General features: G+C 52.3%; 1 protein-coding gene across 9 annotated transcripts in view; it reads right to left on the reverse strand.

The window, feature by feature from the left end:
* The window catches only part of DLG1 (discs large MAGUK scaffold protein 1), a 147,705-nt gene that overhangs the window by 95,211 nt on the left and 38,084 nt on the right, over positions 1-14,410 (reverse strand). For all 9 annotated transcript variants that reach the window (XM_063131689.1, XM_063131686.1, XM_063131692.1 and 6 more), the window contains exon 4: positions 14,147-14,323. In XM_063131689.1, coding sequence (XP_062987759.1) covers positions 14,147-14,323 — 177 coding nt within the window. The remainder of the gene's footprint in view (positions 1-14,146; positions 14,324-14,410) is intronic.

Consider the following 14,410-nt stretch of genomic DNA (forward strand, 5'->3'; position numbering starts at 1 on the left):
CTGTCTGCCCTACGCTGACCCTGAAGGCACCGAGCGCACGGATCAGGCTGCACCGGGGCCGCCTTCAGCAAGACTTGGATCCAGCCCCCACCTCGCATCCTCTTATGGGAACACAAGGAGCCCTGCGATGGGAGCACCAGAAGGTCCACGGCGTCTAGCAGACACACGCCAAGCTCAAGTGGATCAGCATCAGGCTGACAGAGAGGTTCGGTGGCGTGGTGCAAAATCGGGGATGTTCAGCATCTCCCGAACGCCTTGGCAGAAAGCTGGCGCAAGTGCTCTTTCTAAGCCCCATGCACGCTCTGGGGGGCAGGCGAAGCATTCCAGCGAGGACCACAGAAGGAAAGGCAAGAACTCCAATGCCTTTCTTTCTAGAGAGCCTCAGTGGATCCTGTGCTGGACAAGCATGGAGGAGGAGGAGGAGGAGGAGACATGGAGGCAGAAGAACAGAGTCAGGGTCCCGCACCCTGGTTCCAACAGCGGCCAGCCAGCTGCCCCAGTGGGAAGCCACAAGCAGAGCAGGGGTTCCCCACTCAGGGTCCCCAGCCCCTGCCTCGGATTCTGGGAGGAGCACCTAGCCCTCCAGCATTGATGCCTAAAATGCACGTCTGGCGGCCAGGCTGAAAGAGGGGAACAGGGAGGCACACTGGTGTCAAAGAGTGACAAAAAGAGGGGACGGGGACGACCTGCCCTCCCCATCTCCATCCAGGAAAGGAGGCACCGGACAGGAAAGCAGCCAAGTGCTAACATGGCAGGAAGGAAGGAGCCATGGGGGGTGGAGGGGGATTTTCAACTCTCACAGCAGCCCAGCGGAGGCCCAAGCTGCCTTGCAAAGCTGTGGGGACTCAGCCCTGGGGCGTTTTGCAAACAAACCCAGGCAAGCCACTGCTCTAGGCATGGAGCACTTTCCTGCCTGCCCCCCACACCTGGGCCTCTGGACTAGAGGCCCCACCCAGCTGCTCCGATGAAGATCTCTTGCTCTCTGCTGGACAACCCTCTGTCAGGGATGCTTTAGGGTGGATTCCTGCATTGAGCAGGGGTTGGACTCGATGGCCTTGTAGGCCCCTTCCAACTCTGCTATTCTATGATTCTATGCCCCTATCTCACCTGCTCCAGTGAGATCCCTTTGGGGGTCAGGAATCCTGGATGCCCCCACCCCCCTTGGAACAGGTGCCGTGGCAGCTCACGCTCAGGCAACCGAAGCAGACGTTTCTGCCACTCCAGGCCGGTATTACTCCCCACCACCACCCCGGCTGAATATCATTTTGCCACCTCAGCTATGACAAAGCCAGTACGTATAGGGCCAGTTAGAAGAAACCTTAAGCTGCTGCCTGGCAAAGGCAAGTCTTTCATTGAGCAGGGGGTTGGACTCGATGGCCTTGTAGGCCCCCTTCCAACTCTGCTACTCTAGTCTATGCCATCCTCCTGCCAAACTGGGGGCCGGGCCAGGCGCAGCTCTAAGGCACAGCGGGAGACTCCTCCTCGCCCTGCCGCCCTGGGCTTCGAGGGCCAGCTCCACCTGCCCCCCGGGGGCACATCTCTCCCCTTGACGAGGGAGGCTTTACCTGGCTGGAGCTGGCGGCCACGGAAATGCAGTCAAAGAAGTGACGCCTGCGTGCAAAGAAGGCGACGATCTGCTGCCAGCGGGAGGGCGCCAGCTCGCCGGGCAGCGTGTCGGCAGAGCCCTTCTTGGCCCACGGCTTCTGCTTGTGCCCTCCCGAGCTGTGGCCGGACCCGGTGTTGCCTCCCCGGCTGGCACGTGAGTAGAGGAGGGTGTTGTTTCCAAAAATGTAATTCATCTCTGCAGCCCTGCAGGTGGTTGCCAGGCAGGCAGGCAGGCGTGCTTCCTCGTCAGATGCCGAGCAGGGAATGATGAGCCCAACGGCAGGCAGGCAGGCAGAATTACCGCTGCATCACTTGGGGAAGGAAGCTGGCCAGCCTCATGCGCTCCGGCTGGGGGCCAGCTCGGCCCTCGCCTGATTCTCACCACCGCACCTGTTGCTCCCCCAAGGCCGAGGCACGTCCATGGCTGGAGCACGCAGGGGAGGCCCTGCCGCCTTGGGGACCCCCTAGCCACTCGGGAGGGCAGCCAGAATCAAAATCCCCATGCTTTTGTCCGCCGCTTGGCAGGCGGACTGGATTCAGGGAAGGAGGCCTATCAGCAGCAGGTAGAGAGGGATGCTGCCAGCAGCAGCAGCAGCCGAGACGACAGACCCTCCCTGGGGACGCCTGATAACACACGCTGGGCGGGTAGACAGAGCATCAGGAGCACAGCGCTGCTGCTGCTGTCGTCGTCAGCGCAGCCGGCGTTAAAATGCCAGAGTTGCCTCGTGACCCACCGCAGCCGCTCTCAGCAACGGTGTAGCTGCTGGCCCTGCCTAGACATCGCTTAATGGCCACCTCGGTATTAATATTTAAGCATCTGAAACACACGCAGCCCCCCCTCCCCCGGAAGCCGTTTTTAGCCTTGGAACAGGTGGCCTGCGTGGAGGCTGCCAACGAAGCGGCTTCCGTTCCTCATATATTTCAGGGCCGGGGGGGGGGGGGGGGAACGGTGGCATGCAACACTCAGAAATCCCCCTTCCCAATTGAGAGGAGTTCAAAGAATAGCCCTGGAATGGCTTTCCTCGCGGGGAGGGGGGAGCTTTTTAGCCCCCTTCACCACCCATCTTCCTTCCAGGTAGCATTCCCAAGTGGTCAGGCCGTGGGGAAGGGGGGTAATCCCCTTCTTGTGGGCTGGTCAGATACCTCCAAATCACGAGGCCAAACCCAAGCAGTAACAAAACAAAGTTCATGAAGACGTCGGCCCGTGAACATGCCGCAGCGGGGCGCAGGAGCAAAACGGAGGCTCCATCGCCACTCATGTGCAGCCGCCCTCTCGCCGTGCCACACGCTTCATCTTCGGGGTCGCTTTCTGGTCTGGACCAGCTCTCCACGGCTGGCCGGACAGACGGACGGCCACCTGGGGTTTCAGCCCCTGCTTTTGAAGGGTGAGTGGCACCCCCTCCCCCGCGCCTGATTGCCAAGGCCTGAAGATGGCAAGGAGGGAGCCTTGGTGGCACAGGCCAGACAACCTTTAAAGGGAAGCTTCAGGTTTCCGAAGAAGCCACGAGCACATTTCTAAAAGATGTCCGGTTTCTACCCTTTCTTCCACCCCATAATAAGCCTGCTGTGCCCAGAATCATTAAGCAACGCTAGACAGGGACAGCGTGGGGGGCTGACCACAGAAGACGGAGCCTGGAGAAACAGCCAGGAGAGAGGGCTGACGCACAGGTGCTCTTGCCCCATTTCTTAAAGGCAGTGCAGCATCCCCGTGAATATTGGGGTGAGGAATCCCCCGAAGAAGGCGCCACAGTGGAGGCGAGAGGTCTGGGGGCGACCACAGTGGGACTTCCTGGAAACTGAAAAGATGGCCCTGCCTTCATTTCAGACCATCTCGGCAGCTTCTCCATTCTTTGCCCAAGTGGTACCTATGCTGGATGAGGGCTTGCAGGGTAAATATTATTCTTATTGGGCCTGTTCAGACGACACGCTAAGCCACGGTTAGGCCGCTAATCCTTTTGCAGCAAATGGTTACTGAGCGTGTTTAAAACATAGCTATGTAGTCACCATGGTTAGGAATGAGTCACGCGACACACTAAGCCATCATGTTTAGCCCAAAATGCTTAACCACCTTGGCTTAGCATGATGTCCACAAGGTCAGTATTTATTTCATTTCTACACGATCCAATGGCCGAGGCTCTCTGGGCAGTTCAAAACAAAAACTATATCATAACTATTATAATACAACATCCTAATAATACATGGTCTAAAAAAAAAATTAAGGTGAAGAATTTTAAACAATTAAATAGCTAAAAACAATTACAGTACACAATTTCAGTAACAGACCAGTTCAAGAAGGCCGACAGAAGGCCATTAAATGCCTCAGAGTAAAGGGTGGTCTTAATCTCGTGCCGAAAAGACGACAGTGTTGGTGCCCAGCAGGCCTCAATGGGGAGCTCATTCCATAGATGCAGGGTCACTGCTGAGAAGGTCCTTTCCCTGGTTGCCACCTTCCGAGCCTCCCTTGGAGGAGGCACTTGGAGGAAGGCCCCAGGTGTCTGGGTATGTCCAGGTCAGGAGAGGCGTTCCATCAGGCAATGCAGTGACAAGCCGCATACGGCTTTATAGGTTAAAACCAGCATCTTGAATCAGGCTTGGAAGCATACAGGCAGTCAATTGATCTTATGGGTTCTGACCTTCTGGTCCCAGTTTTTAATCTGCCTGCCGCATTTTGCACAAGCTGCAGTTTCTGAACAGACTTCAAGGGCAGCCCCACGCAGAGTGCATTGCAGTAATCTAAATTTTTATTCTTATTTATTCTTATTCTTATTCTTATCTCTTTTCTCACTCATGGTGGTTTTTCTAGACAGACATAACGGTCTTTGCCAGGTCATGCTGTCAGGAATTTCCTGACAACTCAGCATGTTTTAAGTATGACTGCTTTCTGGATGTTGGTATGGATGTATTTTGGTAGGCCACTATAAAATAGTATGTTTTATACCTTCATAAAAGCCTGCAGTAATGGAGCATGGCAGACTTCCTACGGCAACTTATTCCAAAGGTGTGGGAGCCACTGCAGAGAAGGCCCTCTCCCTTGTGGTCACCCAACTAATTGCTCTCATGGGTGGACAAATGAGGAGGGCCTCTCTTTCTGATCTTAAAATGTGGGCACTTTAAACTTGGAGATTACCAGAGCATAGATGATTGAAACCAGGTTATCCAAGTCCAGGTAGGGGCATAGCTAGACCACAAGCCAAAGCTGGTAGAAGGCACTCCATGCCATAGAGGCCACTTGAGCCATAAGCGATAGAGCCGGCTCCAGGGAAAAAAACAAGCTAAGAACCAGCTCCTTCAAGGGGAGTTGCAATTGCACCCAGAACAGGTTGAGCCCTCTCCATCTGCTCAGAAGAACCACCTACTAACAGCATCTCAGACTTGGCTGGATTGAGCCTCAGTTTACTAGCCCTCATCCAGTCCATTGTTGCAGCCACACACTGATTCCACACATCCACAGGTGCAGAATTTCTGCTCAAAGCTGTCCATGTCAAAAAGACTGCACACCTGCTATCTACAGTGATGGATGGATGCCATACACCTCTGAAGCCACCTTGAGCCAAAGCCTTAGGACCTGCCCCTACTGAGGGTTTTCATATATTTTTAATTACTATTTTCTCCTAACTGTGTTGAGTGGGGGATTTGGTCCTGCAAAGTCCTAGTCATCAATCGGGTTCTTTTGGCTATCAAGCTGGAAACAAGCCACTTGTGCAAAAAGACGACAGTTTATTGATGGAAGATGGTTGCAGACTACATACATGCAAAGGAAGTCTGCACCTCCTTCCAGCCAGACAAGCTCTCATTGCTGGGTGTCTGTCGAGGGGGTGGGGGCATGGCAGGCGGAAGCCGCCCCCTGGAACCCAAGCGGGTTCCCCAGGCCAGTTGCCCCGTTCTTCCCGAAGCGAGGCAGAAGCATGATGTCTGTGCACTGGGTCGTCTCAGCTCTCCTGCGAGCTGCCTGCCTCTCTCTCTCTCTCTCCCTTTTTCTCCAAATGCCCGTTTGTTTAGGGGGGGGGGACACAGGGGGTTGGATATCCTCCACCCTGGTTCAAAATTTCCAGCACTCCTGACACTGCTGCCAGTCAGTTTCATCAGGTCACCACAAGCCGTAATGTCAACATCTCTCTATCTCTCTGGCCTGAATTCATTCAAAGCCCCCACCCCATCCCTGTTGAATGCAGCATTGTGTGAAATCAGGAAAGGTGTAAACTCCGAGGAGGAGAGGTCTTCGCACAGCCTGCTATGACTCAAGAGAAACGGAGCACTGAGAACCCCTTCCCTGGTCACACGGCACGGTGGGGCACGTCAGAGGAACCCTGACAGGCTGAGGGAACCTTCCCCTTCCGGGTGAAGGACAGGCGCTGGCACGGAGCCCTCAGCATCATCTCTAGTTACTTTTTAAAAGGAGGAAACGCAGCAGCCGGATTAAATGGCGGTGCTTTAATCTTGGAATCCAGCAGGGGCGATGGGGCTCTCACCGATCCAGCCCCAGGCACCGAGCCACGGCTCTCCCTGCCACGCCCACGACTCCATAAGGCTCAGCACCACCGGCACGTTGCCTGGGAGCCAGCGCCACACTCGACTTCTGAGAAAACGCCCAATGCCCACCACAACCACAACCACAATCACAACCGTGGTGACGGCGGCACCCTGGATCCAGCACAGCAACGGAGCGGAGCGGACACGAGGTCAGCACCGCTGGAAAGTGCCCTCCCACAGCCTTCCCTGACGTGGTGCCCTGCAGATGGGCTGGACTGCAACTCCCATCATTCCCAGCTAGCATGGCCACTGGCTGGGCTGGCTGGGGCTGATGGGAGCCATACTCCCAACACACCTGTCTGCGGTAGGCTGCCTTGCAATTAGGCTGTGAGTTTTCCGAGGCTTTAAAAACAGACTCTGAGGAACTGTACTTTCGACGCTGCCAGAACACACGACACCCTAAAGCAGACATTTCCTTCATATCACAAGGCTGTGCTCCTGCACTCAGCAAAACGAGAATAATTAAGAACCAATTCATTTGGCTACTTCAGTTCACCTACCAAAACATGAAGGTTGAAGTGCCTGGACTGCCGCACACGCTTCAGGATCCGCTGGCTCCTCTTCTGAGCATGCCACACCAAAAGGAACATGCCGGCCCTTCTTGCAGGTCGTAGCAAACGCGTCCCAAGAGGTCAAAACAAGTGACCCTCCTGCCCCAAGAATCGAAAGTGCGGGGGGGGGGGGGCAGCAAGAGCAGCAGCAGCAGCAGCAGCAGCGATCAACAGATGCTGTTGACTGGCTGTTTGCTCTCACTCCTTCTCCGGGTACATGAGAGCAACTGGATTAATCCAAGTCCCGTCTGTCACATGTCTTGGCCCATTTCAGGTTTGCTGACTATGCTGGTCCTGAGGGAAGAGCCATTCTTACACAGTTCTCCTAGTCAAACAGCCAGCCACTAAAGGCCATGCACGGAGCACTCGGAGAGCAAGGACGCATCACCCACAAACAGCTGGAATCCCGGCGCGTCTTTCCAGCGCTCTGCAGAACACTGGCGCAGGGGGGGAAACAAATCAGGCACGTAGCTTCGTTGCCATGTCAAATGCCCTTGTTACAGGCAACGCGCATAGCGGCGCACCATCAGACGCTGCCCAAGGGAGGACAGGTGACGGTCAACCAGGCCACTGTGCGTGGACTCTGCCCAGGGAGTCGAGGGGGGGAGGGGGAGAGAAGGGCAGGCAGCAGCCCCAGAAACGAAGCACGACCTCAGGCGGAAACTTACTTTCTATGGGCCTGAAAACTACCCAGACACTAGCCAGCGGCTATCGGGGCAGGAGGCTTGTGAATTCTGTGAAGGGTCCACCCGGCCTTCTCACGCATCATTTGAGCAGTGGCCAGATGAGGCTAGCAGGGGCCACTGGCCATGAACACAAGCACCTGCTTCTTAACATGGACCCCTCGATGGCCAGAGGAGCCCCTCGCAAGCATCGTGCCTCAAATTATGCAAAGCAAGCCTGACTTCTTTTAAAGCCAATGAATTCTGTACTGCAACAAACTAGCTAAAAGTGGGCTAGATGGAACAACTATTAGGTGGATTCACAGTTGGCTACAGAATCGGACTCAAAGAGTATTTATCAATGGAACCTTCTCAAACTGGGGAGAGGCAACGAGTGGGGTGCCGCAGGGCTCAGTCCTGGGCCCAGTGCTCTTCAACATTTTTATTAATGATTTGGACGAGGAGGTGCAGGGAATACTTATCAAATTTGCAGATAACACAAAATTGGGTGGGATAGCTAATACCCTGGAAGACAGAAACAAACTTCAAAGTGATCTTGATAGGCTGGAGTGCTGGGCTGAAAACAACAGCATGAAATTTAATAGGGATAAATGCCAAGTTCTACATCTAGGAAATAGAAACCAAAGGCACATTTACAAGATGGGGGATACTTGGCTCAGCAATACTACGAACGAGAAGAATCTTGGAATTGTTGAATATGAGCCAACAGTGCGATGTGGCTGCAAGAAAGGCAAATGCTATTTTGGGCTGCATTAATAGAAGTATAGCTTCCAAATTGCGTGAGGTACTGGTTCCTCTCTATTCGGCCCTGGTTGGGCCTCATCTTGAGTACTGCGTCCAGTTCTGGGCACCACACTTCAAGAAGGAGACAAGCTGGAGCGTGTTCAGAAGAGGGCAACCAGGATGATCAGGGGTCTGGAAACAAAGCCCTATGAAGAGAGACTGAAAGAACTGGGCATGTTTAGCCGGGAGAAGAGGAGATTGAGGAGAGACATGATAGCACTCTTCAAATACTTGAAAAGTTGTCACACAGAGGAGGGCCAGGATCCGTTCTCGATCATCCCAGAGTGCAGGACATGGAATAATGGGCTCAAGTGACAGGAAGCCAGATTCTGGCTGGACATCAGGAAAAACTTCCTCACTTTTAGAGCAGTACGGCAATGGAACCAGTTACCTAGTGAGGTTGTGGACTCTCCCAGCCTAGAGGCCTTCAAGAGGCAGCTGGACAACCATCTGTCAGGCATGCTTTAGGGTGGATTCCTGCATCAAGCGGGAGGTTGGACTCGATGGCATTAGAGGCCCCTTCCAACTCTACTATTCTATGATTCTATGAAAGAATATTATGCATTCTCTGTGTTTCTCTGTTTCAGAAATGAGAAATAAAAGCAGAGCCCAAGGAAAATCTAGATGCACTCCATGTGGGGCTACCCCTGTGCCTGGTTTGGAAGCTGCAGCTGTGCAACATGCAGCAGCTGGGGCGCTCTGGGGGACTCTCACATAACACCTGTGCTAAAAGAACTGCACTGGCTGCTAAGCCAGGCACAAGGTCATGTTAGTATCCTATAAAGCCCTGAACAACTTCATAGAATAGCGGAGGTAGAAGGGGCCTCTCAGGCCATCGAGTCCAACCCCCTGCAGGAACCCACCTGAAAGCATTGAATTGATTTAGACAGGGGCAATTTAAATCACCAAGAGAGAGAAAATGCCAGTCTTAACCATCTGATTTTAAATGAGATGGTGTTTTAATCAAACAGTGCATTTACCGTTGCCTGGTCCAAACAATGTATCTTGGCTGAACCCAAACTGTGTGTGAGCCTTTCCCCATGCGCACAGCCACCCCTTCCCTTCTGAAAGCACTGTGCACGAGGACGTAAGCCAAGAATGCTTCAACTAACCAGGGCTTCCCATTTCGTCAGAACAGGGAAACAATGGTTACCAGGCCCAGAAAAGCTGGAATCTTGAACCATAATCCAACATGGGTTCAATATCCAGGTTTTGTCCAAACCTGGTAAACCAACATCTCCCAGTTCGGAAATTCAATTGGTTCAAAGCGGCTACAATCCAGAACGGCCCATTTCTGGCCAGCGTTGTCCTGCGTTTCACTTCTACACTGTGCAGTTCGCCTCCTGCCTGGCCCCAGTGCCACTCACGTCCCATCCTCTAAAACTTAAGCTCATTAATAAATAGAAGCCCACTAGGCTGGAAATAGCACAGACAATACTGACTAATCACTCCAAGCCACGCTCAAAATATTTAAACGTTCTTATTACAAATGTCAAGAAAGGAGCAGGAAAGCGCTGCCAGGACTAGAAGTAGTTTAAGTTTCTAGGCTAAATACTAGCGGTGCCCATCTCTGGAAGCCTCACTCAAGTTCTGGCTGCAATATCACATCATTCCGCAGTCAGGAGTCACACTAGATCTAGGAGTTCCTACTGTTCGTATTTGACATCTCTCCTCTCCTCAGGTTCAAATTTAGACTTTCCGCTTCTCTCTCCTTTAGAGTGTGAATGGTCCAAACAACGTGACGGATTATTTCCTCGCAACAACACTGGCATTTCGCCAAGTCTTGGGTTCCCGCACTGATGTCTGACCTGACGGTGGCAACACAGTCAAGCAGAAAGGCAACTACAGTTCACGTTTGACAAGTCCTCCCAAACGATGGTCAATAGCCACTCAAATATTAGCCAATTAGCAATCATAGAATCATAGAATAGTAGAGTTGGAAGGGGAGCCATCAAGTCCAGGAATCCACCTGAAAGCATCCCTGACAGATGGCTGCCCAGCTGCCTCTTGAATGCCTCCAGTGTGGGGCAGCCCATGACCTCCCTAGGTAATTGGTTCCATCGTCAGGCACAAAGAAAAATGAAAACTGCTCTAATTACAGAAACAAATGTCTAACATTTATTTGATGGATTTATTTCTCACCCTTTCAATTTATAAACACAAATCCACAGGGCCACTTGGAAAACAAATTATAGAACCATACGACAATAAGAACACACTAAAAGGCATTCTCTCCTCATGCCAGTAAATATATCTACCATTAACTCCCATGGGGCACTTTATCTTGTTCCGATGCATAATTGACTGGAAGGCTTCCACCGTCAGGAGGTGGTCAGGCACAGCAGCCCAAGACGCTCTCCCCACCCCCACCCTACTGTTTCCTGTAAAATAAATGCATAGGCTCAGGTGGGGGCATGGGGAGTGGCAGGGACCAGGGGTGGGTGCAGCCCACATGCTGCCTACCCCCCTGCTTCAGAAAGTCCTCCTTCAGGAGCTCCTAGACATGCCCCATGGCAGGATCTAGCCACAGGGCCCTACCCAGCAGTTCTCTGAGCTTATTAAATCAGCTTTCCTGAAATCCAAGGTACATGATTTGACTGTGCTCACTTTTAGCTTCCCGTAGGGGTAAAAAAATCCCAATATTGTGTGGTCACTTTCCTCCAAAGTTTGTGCGACATGAATGTCACTGACCAACTAAGAACGCAAGAAGAGTGATGCTGGATCCATCTGGTCCAGCAACTCTGCCCTACTGATTAGAATCAACTGATTCAGACCGATTCAGGAAGGGAATATTTGTAAACAAATTTACAGACATTGGGAAGGTATCCAACACCGCTGCGCCACTGACACCACCGACACGGGCGTTAGCGTAAGGAACCTCTAGCACAAGATCCAGCAATGCACGCTGGGGCAATGGGTTTCCTCAGAGAAAAGTGTCACGGGCAGCATCCTCTACTGGTGTTGCGCGCATAAGCAACCTTAGCGCTATTTCAATGGCATAAACGGAGCCACGGCATCGGATACGGCCCAACGCCACGCACCTCCATTGCACTGCTTAAATTTGGGGACGACAGGGGATGACACAGAGGAACCAAAAACTGCTGACACACTAATTAATTTAACAACCCAATGCTCTTTACAAGTTATTCTGACAAGCAGTCATGGATTTCAACGGAGTATAGCTCACTTCCACGAAGGCTGCTGGGTCACCTTCCGTTGCACTGCCACTGAGTTTTAGTTACATTTCACTCTGATGGTCTGAGCTGGGGGTGGGATCCCTGCACCGCAGGAGATCCGCTCCTACTTGGAGGGCCAGCTCCAGAAGGTGGTGCATGGGAATACTGTTCAGCCCCACGGATTCTCCAGCATGGGGTTCTTCAGGGGTCGGCTTTTGTTTCCCATATAGGAAACCGTTGAGTGGGGTTACTCAGAGTTTTGGGGTGCGTGGCCAACAGCATGCTGATGACACGCAACTCTGCTTCTCCTTTCCATCTTCATCAGGTGAGGCTGTGGATGTGTGCTAGATCAGTGCTTGGCTGCAACCATGGACTGGATGAGGGCTAATGAACTGAGGCTCAGTCCAGACAAGATGCTGTTAGTGGGTGGTTCTTCTGAGCAGGTGGAAGGGGCTCAGCCTGTTCTGGATGGGGCTGCACTCCCCTTCAAAGAGCTGGTTGTTAGTTTGGGGGTTTTGCCAGAGCCGGCTCTATCACTTGAGACTCAGATGGCCTCAATGGCACAGAGTGCCTTCTACCAGCTTCTGTTGGTGGCCCAACTACGCCCCCATCTGGAGAAGGATAACCTGATTTCAGTCATCTATGCTCTGGTAATCGCCAAGTTAGATTGCTGCAATGCACTCTACAGGGAGCTGCCCTTTAGGACTGTCCAGAAGCTTCAGTTGGTGCAAAATGCAGCAGCCGGGTCGCTGCCAGAGAGGACCGCCCCTGCCCCAGTTGGACCAGGCCTCAGCTGCTCCTTCCTCAGCACAAAACAGCAGCAGGCCCTTGAGAGTTGAACTTGCTCAGCATCTTGGTGCAGATGCCAAAGGCCTTTATTTATTTATGACGTTTTTATACTCCCCAACAGCCAAAGCTTCCTGGGCGGCTTACAACAATTAAAACCATGACATACGAAGCAATAAAATATAGATGATAAAATGCAATGTAAAAGTTTAAAAGCAACAATACAAAAATAGAGTAACAGAAGCTAGCAGCAAAAAAATTAAAATACAGTACCAGATATAAACAAACCGAAAACCTAAAATTCCTGGGGGAATAAAATGTTCACCCATGTGGCGCCCAAGTGAGCACAACGCAGGCGCCAGGCGAACTTCTCGCCTCACCATCTCCGGAATCCACCCCCACCCCAGGTGGTGCCGTGCAGAAGCTGGGGGTGAGGAGTCTGGGGTTCACGGCCCCAGAGCCAAGTCCTCCCATGACCTCTGATCCGTGTTTGGTCGGACTCATCCTGAGCTCTCCCTCAACCTGGCTCAGGCCGACACCCACCCCCCTCCGGCTGCTTGTCGCCAGCAAACCCCTGGAAAAGCAGGGAAATTTGCGACACCCGGGCTTCCAATATGCGGGAGGCGAGGCCGGATCGTCTGGGGAAATACTGACTGCGACATCTTCCTGTGCAGCAGCACCACCTAGTGGCAGCTGCCCACGAGGATCCGCTTAAATTGTACGTAATTCTACTTTCTCAACGCCGCACCTCCCCTTCTTATCCTAGGGGTATCCTTCTTATCTGCAAATTTGACAAGTGATCCCTGCACCTCCTCGTCCAAGTCAAAAGACTGAGCCCTGCGGTACCCCACTCGTTACCTCCTCCCCGTCTGAGAAGGTACCGTTGATAAGCACTCTTTGAGTCCAATTCTGAAGCCAACTATGTATCCACCTAATAGTTGTTCCATCTAGCCCACTTTTAGCTAGTTTGTTAATCAGAACAAACTAGCTAAAAGTTTGTTTAGCTAGTTTGGGTCTCACCACGGGGTCTTGCGCTGCAGCAACCAGATCTCTGGATCAGGTCAGTTCGGGTAGGGCAAGTGCATTCACACTAAGAGGACTAAGGGTGTGCACACAAGCACACGCACATGTGTAGCAACCACAGAAGAGCCATAACAGAGGTTACTATTCCTTGCGCAGGATCAGAAAACGAACCCTTTGAAGGTCAACAGACTCTGTGCATGGAAAGAAACTGGGTTCTGGGCATGGGTCCAGTGTTCACCTTTCAGCAAACGGAAAGCCTCTTTCGTCTCCTCTGCCCTCCCTCCAGGTCCTGCGCACCTCCGGTATTCCCCACACATCCAAGCATGCAGGCGCTCTTCTACAGCTCTCACAGGCATTTGCTCCTCTGTGCCTGTCCTGAGAACTCAGCCAAGGTCAAAGTGCCCCTTGACCAACAAGCTCCAGGAATGCAGGACCTCTGCCTCCGGAAAGACTGGCCCTACTGCCCTAAAGAGTGGCCCTCTATGCCGGACAGGCACACACCCCGCCTTTGGCAGGGAAGCATGCAGAGAAAGGTGCCCCTTTCACTGCTTCAGGCTCTAAGACAATCACAGATTTTGTTTTGAATTCTAAACAAAGAACATACTGAAAAATCTTAGGGGAAATACATGGCTTTGCACACTGCAACCAGAAGCAGACCTAGAATTAGCAGTCAAAATTATGAACATTTAATTAGAACACTCTCCCCTTCATGCAGCTAAGATCTCTAAATTCAATGGATCTGTATGATGCTGACCAAATGTTAGTTTTCTTGAAGAGCAGCAACCAGTTACTCTTGTTTCACAGAAGTGGTAGGAAATGAACAAATAGCAAAACCGCCAGAATCTCAGACTCTTATGACGGCCCACAGAACAGACAGACAAAAGAGCCGGACTTCCAACGATCACGTCACAATTCACAGCACGCAGGAACCATGCCGCTTCTCACTGGAAACCTGACATCATACCAACAAGAGCATGTTTTGAAGTGACTGAAATACACCTTCTCCTACCTTGACTGGTGAAATATGAGAGTGTGAAACAAATCCATGGATGCTCTCGATCTGTGAGAGGCTCTTCTCGGACACATGCACCAGCTCCGGAGCTGTCCCCTCGCTGGGCGCCTGGGGGGAGGAGCCGCTGGGCTCTAGTGAAGGAGTATCTTCTTCGTCATCCTGAGAGCGGTATTTCTGAAAGAGGTCACAGACAGAGAGGCAGATCTTACAAGGGAGAACTCAGCGATATGGTAGCTGCCGCAACCCCAACTCAACAGGGGA

The sequence above is a fragment of the Elgaria multicarinata genome, chromosome 8, assembly GCF_023053635.1.
Source record: "Elgaria multicarinata webbii isolate HBS135686 ecotype San Diego chromosome 8, rElgMul1.1.pri, whole genome shotgun sequence".
NCBI classification, from domain to species: domain Eukaryota; kingdom Metazoa; phylum Chordata; class Lepidosauria; order Squamata; family Anguidae; genus Elgaria; species Elgaria multicarinata.